Source organism: Caretta caretta, chromosome 11 (assembly GCF_965140235.1).
Source record: "Caretta caretta isolate rCarCar2 chromosome 11, rCarCar1.hap1, whole genome shotgun sequence".
NCBI classification, from domain to species: Eukaryota; Metazoa; Chordata; order Testudines; family Cheloniidae; genus Caretta; species Caretta caretta.
The window spans coordinates 65,777,215-65,789,689 of record NC_134216.1 but is presented as its reverse complement, the minus strand read 5'-3'; the positions used below and the strand labels follow the sequence as shown (position 1 = coordinate 65,789,689).

The 12,475-nt window shown below is 44.1% G+C and overlaps 1 protein-coding gene across 2 annotated transcripts in view; it reads right to left on the bottom strand.

Annotated features, from left to right (window-relative positions):
- Positions 1–12,475, bottom strand: part of CPS1 (carbamoyl-phosphate synthase 1) — a 153,973-nt gene that overhangs the window by 11,576 nt on the left and 129,922 nt on the right. For both annotated transcript variants that reach the window (XM_048870121.2, XM_075118122.1), the window contains exons 30-34: positions 10,956–11,033; positions 9,828–9,935; positions 9,030–9,119; positions 7,516–7,686; positions 5,119–5,193 (exon numbers count right to left, since the gene is read on the bottom strand). In XM_048870121.2, coding sequence (XP_048726078.1) covers positions 5,119–5,193; positions 7,516–7,686; positions 9,030–9,119; positions 9,828–9,935; positions 10,956–11,033 — 522 coding nt within the window. The remainder of the gene's footprint in view (positions 1–5,118; positions 5,194–7,515; positions 7,687–9,029; positions 9,120–9,827; positions 9,936–10,955; positions 11,034–12,475) is intronic.

Here is a 12,475-nt window from a genome sequence, read left to right as displayed (position 1 = left end):
CTGTAGCACCCGGCTTGACTTCTTTTGCATCAACAGAGTAAAAGCAGATCAGCACAGATGAATCTTACATTTTTAATTAAGCAATAATGAAGGACTAAGCAATCTTTTACTCTCAAGCAGCACACCATGGAGCAACATAAATGGATTCTGCTCTGAGTTATTTGGACACCAAAACACAGCGTCTGGTTCACAGCATGTGAGCTTGTAACACAATGTTTAATATGACTTAATGCTTAAATAACAGCAAATATTAGACATGCAACTGTGTGCCGGTGCCTGAATGTAAAGTTTGCAGCAGGAAACAGAAGTTCTTTGAGATATGTGGTACCTATCTGTATCCCACACATGCGTGTCCATACGTGCTGGAGTCCAGAAATTTTAAAAAGCAGTCAGCAGTGTCCACTGGCCCACATATTCACAGTAGGTCTGCTCATGCTCCCAACCAAGGAGATAAGAGGCAGAGTGGCTTGATGCCTCTCCAGTTCCTCTTCTTACCACGGATTCAACAGGATCCATAACAGAGTGGAAAAGGGCAGGTGGTGGACTACAGATAGAGACCACACATCTCAAAGAACCTCCTTTTCCAGGTAAGCAACCTCCATTTCTTCTTTGAGAGCTGGTCCCTATGTGTATTCCACACTGGGGTGACTGACAAGCAGTGCTCAGACTGGAGGGGGGTGTGAGGAAGCTGGCAGCATAGATGAATGCAGTACTGCAGTTCCCACTGCTGCATCCACAGGAAATGCCTGAATTAGCGTGAACGCCTTGCAAACGTGTGGCTGCTCTGCATAAGTCTAGTATTGGAACGTCCTGCAGGGATGCTGGAGAGGCAACTTGCGCCCTCATGGAGCGTGCCCTGACTCTGTCAGGAAGAGGCATGCTTGCTAACCTGTAGCACTCCAAGATGCACCCAGGAATGCACTGAGAGATTCTCTGAGAGGATATGGCTTGCGCTCGTGATCTTTCTGCTATGGCAAGAAAAAGTCTTGGTAATTTTCTGATAGGTTTGGACCTTCGCAGATAGAACACCAAGGACATCCCCCTGACGTCGAGGGAATGAAGTCTTGTCTCTTTGGCAGAAGCACGGAGTTTCGGGAAAAGGACAGGTAAGTGGATACTTTGGTTTATGTGGAATTCAGAAGAAACCTTGGGGAGGAACTTAGGATGGATAGAGGCAAAGGGATACCTTTTTTCCTGTGAAAAACTGTATATGGAGGGTCTGCCATGAGGACTCCCAACTTGCTCACCCTCCCGGCTGAAGGGATAGCAACTAAAAATGCAACATTCATGGACAGGTGGGACATGGAGCATGTCATCAAGGGATTAGATGGTGGTGTGGTGAGTGTTGACAGTACAAAACTGAGGTCCTATTGAGCTATAGGTTTGATCCCTGACCAGTACCAATGATGAATCCAGAACCATGTTCCTAGATGGAACCAGAGGATGATAGTCCTTGTGTTTTGGAGCTGGAATCACCATTGGAACCAGTGGATCTTTCTTCTTGCACACTTTACCCTCCATCCTTTACCCTCCAGGGGCTTTCAGTGGTACCATCCTTTAGGACCTGTGAGCGAAGGCTCACCCAACCTTGATGGGCTTGGGGAGGGATTACATCTCTTGTGGACAGTCCTGAACAGGGACCTGTCCTTGTGACAATGACAGTGCACCCTACTCTCACCAGAAGTCCTGGAGGAAGAGTCCTTCTGGGCTTAGGAGCTGCCGACTCCACTCCTAAGCAAGAGCTTAGATGGGCACTGCTCATGTGTTGGGGCCGATGTACAGTGGGTCTCCCTGGCCCAGATCAGAATGGGGCCTGACAGCATTCTCGATAAGATGCTTCCTGGGACAAAGTTCACAAGCTTGGAGTGTTCTTGGTGGAAATGACTACAAATATGGCATTTTGCACAGATATGTGTCTCACCCAAACAGTAGAGGCAGTGTTGGTGATCATGGCTCATGGAGAATAAGCAAGGGCAGAAGACGTAATTCTTGAACCCCAGGAATGTGGGCAAAGTCCCAGACCACCGGGAGGGAGTCCCCAGTAGAGGGAAAAACAGTAACTACACTATAAAGTTCTAACTATACTAATATAAAAGCTGCGAAGAATAAAACTATTTACAAATCTATTTACAGGTTCTATCAAGAGAGAAACTCAGGCCACACAGTGTTAAAAAGCATCTGGAGAAGCATTGGCCTGCACTGTCTCTTATGCCCTTGGGCCAGGAGCATGAGGAGATCTACTTCACATGTGTGGGCCAATGGACTCTACTTGTTACAATTTCCAGAGTCAGGCATGTGGCACACATGTGTGCCCACATGTGGACGACACATAGGGACCAACTCTCAAAGACGAATGCACAGTTGCTTGTCGCATGGCTCTAAGCATTTATTTATGGAAAGAGTTCAGAGACCATAAATAAATAAGTAAATAAATATCTCGCTCTTATATAGTGCTTTTCATCAATAGAGCTCGAACTGCTTTACAAAGGAAGTTAGTATCATCAAGTAACACGATGTTCCAGTGAAACCTCAAAGAGTCCACTGATTGTAGATGGTAATTTTAGGTTGTACCAAAAACCCCACAAACAATAAACAGACACCTTGGGAAATAAATGCTACTGAAACTCCTGGAGGCTGGTTCAATGATGGCCTTCAAAAAGTCAGCATTTGGTAATAGCTATCACGTGGTTACTTCCTTTTCCAAGAGGAAGGCTGTGGTTTCTCAGATGCCACTGTTTGGTAATACAGTGACTATTGTACAGCTCTTTGTACTGCATGCAGTATTTTAGATTGCTAACAGGCACTATTTTCTAGGGCTGGTCAAACATTGTCAAAATATGCAATTTCGCTGAGAATTTTCATCACAATTTTGAATCTTGACCAAAAAAAAAAGGGTCTATTGATATTTCTAAGACTTCTCACAAACATTTTCTCTCTTTCTTTTTAATCATTTCTACAGGTGGTTGAAAAAGAGGGAATCGTGAAAAAGACCTTCATTGAAATGTTGAGTTCAGAGGAAAAAAAAAAACAGGGATGAAAACTTTGTCTCACTTTTTGACCAACTCTATCATTGTCCTTCCCAGTGAAACACATCACACTGTATTGCTCAGTATACCGAGACACACCCATACTTGTAGTAAACAGAAATCTTGGGGAAATGTCAAGGACAAATTACAGTTTACCAGCAAATATTGAAAAAAACCAAGGGAAAAAATTCATGACAATTAACTTACTGCTTTTTCATTCAAAAATCTTGATTTTCTCCACATTTTACCCACTATTAGACTGGGGGTGGTGCTCAGGTCAGTCTGGGTAATAGCCAGGTGTTATTACTGTAATAGCCTACAGCTGAAGCTAAAACTCATCCTTTAAGCCGGGGTTCTCAAACTTTTGGCCACATGAATCAGTTTATCACACCAACACCTGGATCGCAGCTGCTTGCTCCAACTCAATTGTGCATGTTCTAAACTACGCTGATGCTTGGATGACTCCATCTGTCAGACTTGCAATATCAGTGTGTGGCTGGTCACCTAGAGATTCATCATGGATGTATGGAGAAGGCAGAGCAGAGCACCAGTCAGGCCCGTCGAGAGAAATTTGGAGCCCTGGTACATTTTGTTCTTGCTTATATTTCACTTATACTTCAGCCTTGTATTCATCAAATGTATTTATTTATGGAAATATTGGTACTTTATTCACACAGACCTTGGAGACATTGGGGGGGGAGGGGCTGAGCTTGGAGCCCTCTATTACCCGCACTCTAGTCAGTCCTAGCACCAGTCTCCAAAACCAAAAGTGCCAATGCCAACGACACTTTTGCTAATGGTTGGGAACTGCTACTTTAAGCAAAACACAGCCTGTGCCTTCTCTGGCACATTTGGTGGATTCAAGCCCAACGCACATCATGTCTGTGTTGAAATGTCTTTGTAGCATAACTGAGCATTTTACCAGTACATCCTTACTTCATATGTAAGAAAGATCTTCATAACAATCATGTTTCATGGCATTTATGAATATGGATCTTTCCAATTTGTAAAAATTAATAATCCCTCCTTTATGACTAAAATATTCTCTAACTCCATCTAAAGCTCAAGAAAAGTAATTCTCACTCCTTGGCTACATTTCTACATTTCTGTTCTTTTCTCCTCCCCCCTTCCCCCACAATGAGTCAATTCCCTTCTGAAAGTAGGAAGGACACGTGTGTTTTTTTCTGTCCATTAATTACTATGAAAGCAAATCAGCAGCTGTACGGATTTCACATGCAATATGAAGAGCAGGCTAAAACAGTACCAGAGAGAAGCAGGAAACATGAGGTTATTTCAACCTTATATGTAGGCCTGATTCTTATTTATAGTAAGATTCCTTTACATAACTCTGACAGTGGGCTTTGTTCCTGTTATTGCCTATTCCAGCATGTGTTCGCTGGAATGGGTTTCAGAAACTCATCAGAAAGTCATAGCGTGTCCACAGCAAGGTTGGAAAAGACAGCCAAACCCCAACAGTTGTACCTGGAGTTAATACTTCGACTGCTACACTTTATTCACACTTGCTCTCTCTCTCTCATTTTGCTCCCTGGCACACATCTCGCTGGTTTCCAGGCAACCATAAAAATATCACCACACATATTTGTTGCTAGTAAGTAACCTGTACATTCTGAGACCAAATACTCATGACCTGGAGTCTGCTGTTGGCATTCTGACGTGCATCGATTGGGATTCTGAAGGCTGTATATACATGTCTGTCAGGAATTAGGCGATTCATAAAATGTACTGACACGCTAAGAACTTTCCAGAACCTGACAGCTCTCTTTGAGAAAGACATTTCATGCTTTCATGGAAACCCTCGCTGACTGATGGAATTGAGGCACAGGCAAAGAGGGACATCCAGTGGCCAAATACATTTTATTCTTCAGGGGAATGCCTTTGGTTGTTTGTTTGTTTTTTTAGAGACAAGGCAGGTATCTGTGTGGTGGGGGAGGGAAAGAAATCCCAATTTTACATTTTTGTAAAGACTTTGGTTCTTTTCAATACAGCATACAGATTCCATCCAGATACTTGCACTTATAAGATCATTAACAGTATCTGTTAAAGAAAGCTTAGTAAAAAATGTGAACGGTACCTCCCCAGTGGAAGCCATCTCACATCGGAGAATAGGGTCAGCATCTCTCAGTCGGGGCCAGGAGAACATTGGAGCCTGGCAAAAGGAAGGAAAAGAATATAAGGGAGACTGGGTATTAAATGAATTAGAATTCAGGTTATAGATTACGGAAGTGAGAGATATACAGGTCCAGGTTATGTACAAGGTGCATAAGTGTAAGAGAAACATTGGTCTAGGTTGATGACCAGAAAGAATACTAGGCAAATGGATTTCAGGTATCCCTAGAGCCTCGGTCAGGGAATGGGATAAATGATCATGGATTTGACCAGCAAAATGTCCCTGTGAGTAACCTGAGGCAGGATTTCTAATAAATTGTGATACACTGTGATTTTTAAGAGCCTATTTAACACAGAAAGGCCATTGGATGTCTGATTCCCGAGACAAAGAGACAGATGTGCTGCTGTCTGAGACACACTAAGTGGTACTGATCAGATATTTTTGCAACAGAGCGTTCTTCTGTCAGGAAATACCATTTCATTCAAATAAAGGTTTTCCATGGGATTGTGTCAACTTAGACTAAGCTTTCAATGGAAAGCTGCCTTGGTTCCTGCCAGCTCCCTCAGCTGCCTCCCCAGGCTCCCTGGCTCCAGGCTCCTCACCACCCAGCTGGTGAGCTAACGGGGAGCTCAGCATTCACAGCTCCCCGGCTCCTCAGCAGCCCACCTAGCAGGCTGCTGCAAAGTGGGGGCTCTCCTGGGTTTCCAGGTTCCCTGGCTTCACAGCAGCCTGCCTGGGTGTCCAACCTGAGCAGCCAGTTCCAGATGTTGGGCAGCCCAAAGAGCCACCTGTCCAGAGCGTTGGGCAGCCCAAGCAGCTGGCTCCCTGGAAGGCAGAACTCTGGACAGCTCAACTCCCCTGCCAGCTAGCTTCCTGGGCTGCTGAATCCTTGTTGCTCTTATAGCTGTGCTGGCTCCGCAGTGAAACACAGCAAAAATATATGTCGGCCACCCAAATCAAGAAGCTATGACTCTGACTACATCAGGGAGCAGATCTATTGAGAAAGAAGGTGACATTTTGACAGGCTTTTTTCAGAGCTTTTAAGAAACAAACTCCATTTTCATGCAAATGTTCCTAGAAATAAAAATGTGGAAGAGGGGTACGGAAAATACAGGTGTGTATAATGACGATTGAGTCTCTATAGAATATTTTTCAAAGTTCAAAATGTTTCCAACCTATTAGCAAGTCTTTAAATTTAACAATACCAAATAAACACAGCACATCAGCAATGCAAGAGCTTCCCAGTGAAATCTCCAGGACCAAATCTGGGAGAGCTCCTGAAAGAGATGTAACTCTGGACCGTTTAGCTAACAAGACTGCAGGATCCATGGGATAAACTATTAAAACCCCAAATCATTAATTTCAGAAAACTTGACCACAGGTATAAAACAAAATTCTTCATGATATGGCAGTTAGGTGGCTACTTGCCTTATCTAAGTCAGCCATCAACCTCCGTTATAGTCTAGTAGGATAGCACAGTTTGTTTTGGACATTAGATTGGTAGAGGGAAGTCGCATTCATTCCCTGTAAGTGTATTCACTCCCATATACAAGATATACTCTCAATAAATGTAAAGTCTTGCTAACAGTTCTGAAAATTCTGAACTTTGAAAAATATTCTATTTAAACACATTTCTACTTATACATCCAGCAGATTGTCTGCACTTCTCTTCCACATTTTATTTGAAACATTGGCCTGAATACAGAACTTTATTTCTTGATGTGTGCTCAAAATGTCTAGAGTACCTATCATTTATGTAAGTGTACAGGTATAGACTTAAATAGGGTGAAATGTTGGCCCCATTTAAGTCAAGGAGAGTTTTGCCATTGACTTCAATAAGGCCAGGGTTTCACCCATAATGTACTAGTCATATTTTCAAAAGGAGATGCCCCCTGAACCCTTTTTTTTAAAAAACACACAAAACTCCAAACCTAAATCCTTGGGCATGCAATTTTGGGACACTGAAAACTCAGATTTGTGCACACTCCTCAGACAGCGCTAGCAAGAGGTTTAAACTTGGGCTGTACAGTTTTGGATATTCACATTTAGAGCCCAAGTTGAAGTTAATTTGAAAGATGGCTCATGACATTCAAACCTCAAAAATGTCTATGACCATTGTGTCAATGGATAACATTTTCTTTGATTCTTCTTATACTGTAAAATTCCCACCCACCACCATGGTTGTAATAAAAGATTGAAAAGATCTATTGCACTACCCAGTCCATCTCCTTTCCCAGGCAGGATTGTTCCCTATTCATTTAAAGGTAGTGAAGGGATGGACTCCTAATGCCGACCCTATTAACAGGAGCCAGTGCAATTTCTCTGCTGCTTCCTTCATCTCATTGTATTTTAAAGCCATACCTTAATCCCGACATATTCAGAAGGGATAATGGGCCGTTCCAGTGTAGGCAGGGATGACTCATCGATCTTTTCTCCAATCATCACCTTTGTGGCCACATCAATGAAGTCCACACCAATAGTCTTGGACACAAAGGGGAAGGAGCGTGAAGCCCGCAGGTTGCACTCTATTACCTGAGGAGGTAAAGAGTAGATACTTCAGTGCCACAGATTTGTTAAGCAAAGAGATAAAGCCCCTCCTTGGAATGCTAATTCACAAGTGTAAACATACTCTGGAGGTTTCTGGAAGCTAGTCACGGTTGTTGCTGGGGTAGCACTCACAGTGGCTGGAGAGAAATCTCTCCAGATTCCCATATAAGAGGCACATGCAGGCATGGGAATTGTGGTCAAAGATTCTGAGTGTTGGGAGCCCACTTGATATGTGCTCTTTCTATGGTCACGCACTGCTTCTGTTGTGAGTGAAGGTGTGTCCAGGTAAGCATCTGGGAACATGGATGGTCTGGGCCCGTAGCTGGAGATTGTTTAGTGATAAAAGCTAGGAACAAAGATGGGCAGTGCCCATCACAGAATCTCACGTGGGGTTTGAGGGTAGAGGAGGAATCAGGTTATGTGAGAGACAGCAAGAAAGGAAGAGGAAAGATGGGTGGGAAAGAGAAGGAGATCACAAGAGAAGAGGAAAGAGAACAAAGGCAGACAGGGCTGGGAAGATCCACTCTCCAACTAGTAGTTCAACCAGATCTTGTACAGACCAACAACACTCTAATCTGGTAAAATCTCCCATGCTACGCCACAGCTCCCAGCTGCCCTTCCAGTCACAAACCTCTCCCTTTCACACATGGCCAGTACTCACTTTGACTTTCCCCATGACTGCCAGCAAGCAAAGCACCCATTAATGATGGTCATGAAAGGTCAGACACTGGCAATACATCTGTTATTAATAGCTAGTAATACCACACGCTTTAAAGATCACCTTTTAGGGGCCCACAAACATGTTTTGTCCTTTTCACGTCCACCCATACTGTCCTTCTAGCTTTTTAGCATGCTGCCCAGAAAGAGCCGGACTACCGAAAGATCAGCGGGTGTAGGATAACATGAAGATTGTGCTCAGTTAATAAGATGAGGCGTGTGTCACATTCCTGTAAATCACATTTGGAAATGACCCTTTTGGGTGGGATTTGAGCACAGTCTCACACTAACATCTGCTGACAGACAGCAATTTCACAGAGCTTGCTTCACCCGCAGATTACAACGTCGTGAAGGCAGACGGAGCTTTTTTCTCACACCGGACCAGAGCGCTTTACAAAGCAGCGAATGACATGTCAATGGCACAGAGATCCGTACGCTGTCAAACGAGACCGGTATTATGCGCGCAGCCCCACCCTATGCGCTACAGCATGCTGCTGCAATTGTCTTAGCCCCTCTGCTTTGGGGTGAGCACAGACAAAGGGAGCACTGCAGGGACACAAACTGAAACTGCTTTGAATATTCTCCTCCTAAACTGCGGTGGGAATTCTTACCAAGACATCATTTCCTCTGACCAGGAACTGAACATTGAATGGGCCAGAGATGGAAAAGGCACGTGCAATCTTCTTGGTGATAATTTTCACCTACAAAAAACAGGCAGCATAATGTTATTTATTACAAACAGATCCGCTCAAACGTGGCTTTCCTCACCCGTTGAGTTATCTCATTACTCAACCCTATTCTCTCATCCTCACAACCAGTAGCATCTTTTGGAGACTATTTCTGTCCCATTTGCCTGAGGAATCCAGAGCCAGAATGTCCACTCCAGGTGATGGGAATGAAAATGGAGTCTCCCACATTTAATCTTTACATGTTGAATGGTGACTCCCTAAACATTACACCCTACAGTGCAGGAAGGGGCAGTTCACGTTTTTTATCAACTGAAGATAACTGGACCACGTTATACTGGGTTTCAGTTAAGTGCACATTTTACAGTTTGAAAGAAGTGCTTTGCCCTGAGGTTTTCCCAAAAGCCATTCAGCAATATACTTGTGTCATCACAGATCAACAGTATCTATACCAACAGTACACTGGAATAAACTGGAAAAGGAGCCACCATCTCATGTCCTAGCCAAATACACAATGTCCCACAAGTTTAATAAAGGGGTTTATATACCTCAGTTCCATATTATGGACCATTGTGAGGAGCAAGTTTCTGGAAATTTTTGTAATTTAAATACCACTACTTGCTTAAATGCTCCTGAATATATAGGCATCTTCTGTGGAAGAGGAAATGTGATTCTGGGTCTTTACTTTCTGATCTGCCTATTCAGTGTTAGTGAAACACTCACCTTCTCCAAGGCTCCTTGGCTAATAGTCTGTGTGGGCAACATCAAGGTGGCATCTCCAGAGTGAACTCCCGCATCTTCCACGTGCTCAGAGATAGCGTGTGAGACGACCTTTGCAAAGAAAAAGAGTCACTGATCATCCAGTCTGACATGCCCAGCTACATACTAACCTCCAGGTCCACTGCAAAGAAGAGTCCTGCACAGGCCCATAGAGAGAGATTAAAACAGGTGGGGAATCAAAACAAAAATAGATTTCTCCAGGCACTGAAAGCTAATTTAGCAGGAGTAATCAGTGATGCTGGACATCAAAAAGGACTAGGGAATGAAATTATGGCCATTACTAACTTCTGTACTTTAGCACCACAAGCTGCAGTAACGTTAAGGAAAAGCAAATCTCCAGCTTCAGGATATCACCTGGTTGTCTGTGTGGTCCGGAGGAGGCAATTCCCTCCCATGTGCATCATTTCTACAAAGGGGTGGCTGTGTTGTGGATTTGTTTCACTTCCTTCTGAAGCAGCATGTATTGATCATTGCTGGAGGGAGGATAATGGACTTAATGGACCAATGATCTGATCTGTCACTGTGAATCCTATGTTCCTGTTTTAGGTCCCAATCTAAAGCCCAAAAGAAGTTCTTTCATTGATTCCAGCGGACACTGGATAAGGCCTTGCGAGAAGCACTGTCGCTTTTAAATACTAAGTGCCAGACAGAGGGAAATGCTAAAGAAGCATGAAGAGAAAAGCAAAGGCCTTGATTAGGAAATGTGTGTCATCTAATGCTGGATATATTCACTCTCACTCTTTCACCGTACGAGGAAGTCTAAAGGCACAGAGAAAAGGAAGAAAGGCAAATCTTAAAACAGAAACTGCAGACTGAAGAACTACCAATGGTAGCCATCTTCACGAGGCAGAAGAGCAAGAAAATCTCAGGAGACTGCATATGTTTTCAGTTCATCCCTATTCAGCTCAGCTACAAAGCATATCTATGCACCGTTGCACAAAAACCACATCTTCTACCAAGACTTTAATCAAACCCAGGTGGCTCACACTTTGCATGCCCCTGGGTAAAAACATAATTAAATAAAACAAAAAATAGGAGAAATTAAATATAAGGAAAAAACAAAATTCTTACTTTTCCAGCCTTGGCGACAGCATCCATTTCCACCTCTCGGGCTCCCTCGATGAATTTCGTGAGTACAACTGGGTGCTCCTGTCACCAGGACAAGACAGAAAATAAAACTTTTATGTGGAAGCATTTTTGGTACCGAGGAAGTGATCTGCCTTTGGCCATTGGAAACATTTTGGTGCACCACACCATGAGGGAAGTACTAATATCCTCATTTCAGAGGCAAATAAACTGAGGCCCAGAGAGATGAAGAATCAAGCCTTGCACAGGCTGAATGTCTCTTGAAAAGTGCTGCACAAGAGGTGCAGAGCCCTTTGAAGGATTGGGCCATGTGTGACTCACCACAGTGACAGAGGAAGTGTGTGGCAGAAAGAGAAATACAGCCCAGGGACGAAATCCTGACCCAATGAAGTTATTGGCAACACTCCCATCCAGTGCACCCAGGATTTCACCCCCAGGGTCTTGACATCCAAACCTGTATCTTAACTACAAGATTAACCTTCCTCCTCTGAGACGGCCATAACCTCCTCCTGGTTTGGGTTACTGGTCCATAGGATAACTGGTTATCTGCACAACTGAGGACTTTGCACTACTGATTGTTTGCTCACTCAGTCATGTTACATATTTCAATTAATTCCCATCCCATAAGTGAATCCACTGCACTGCCTAACTCCCAGGTTTCCCCATTGATGAGCCGCCATTACTTATCCATGGCTCTCACCACATCCCCTCACCTGTATCAGTCACTTTCTTCTTCTTCCTGGCCTCCTGCACCCTCTGGCTCACCTGCTCCATATGAGACAGCTCACCCGCTTCCACCGCTCCCTATCTCTGTCTCCCTGTCTCCTCACACGCACAAAGCCCGGGTCCCGCTGCGGATGCCACCACCCTCCATGTCACTCCCACACAATAACATGGGTGTCATCTTTGACTCTGCCATTTCTCTTGCCCGCACATCCAAGCTGCTTCTTGCACCATAGCATTGCCAAGATCTCATTTTTCCTCACAGTCCACGCAGCAACACTATTATCTAGGCTGCCACCACCTCTACTCTGGACCACTGTAACTTCTCCCAGGGCTCCTCAGTACCCACACATCGCCCCTCTCATGTCCATTCAAAACTGAGCTGCTAAGATTACCTCCCCTGCCTGTCACTTCACCATGTCATTCCCCTCCCTGCATCCCTTCACCGGCTCCCCCTTCTCTAACAAATTGAATTAAAGTGTCTTGTCCTTACTTTTAAGGACTCTTTCCCTCCTTACCTAGCCATTCTTTCATCCGACTGGTTCAATTCCACAGCTCCACTCCTCCCACACTGTACCTCCCATTTCTTCCACAAGCCTCTCTGCAACTTTCTTCCATGCCACCTGCTACATGTACCATCCCCTCCCTGGATCAGTCCATAATCTAACCTGCCCCCTGTCAAATCCCACCTGAATTTTACTGTAACGAACATGGCAAATTGCTAACTCTTCATGTCTTGGTACATGGGCAGTGGGAAATACTGGTATCTATTCTAGTTCCAT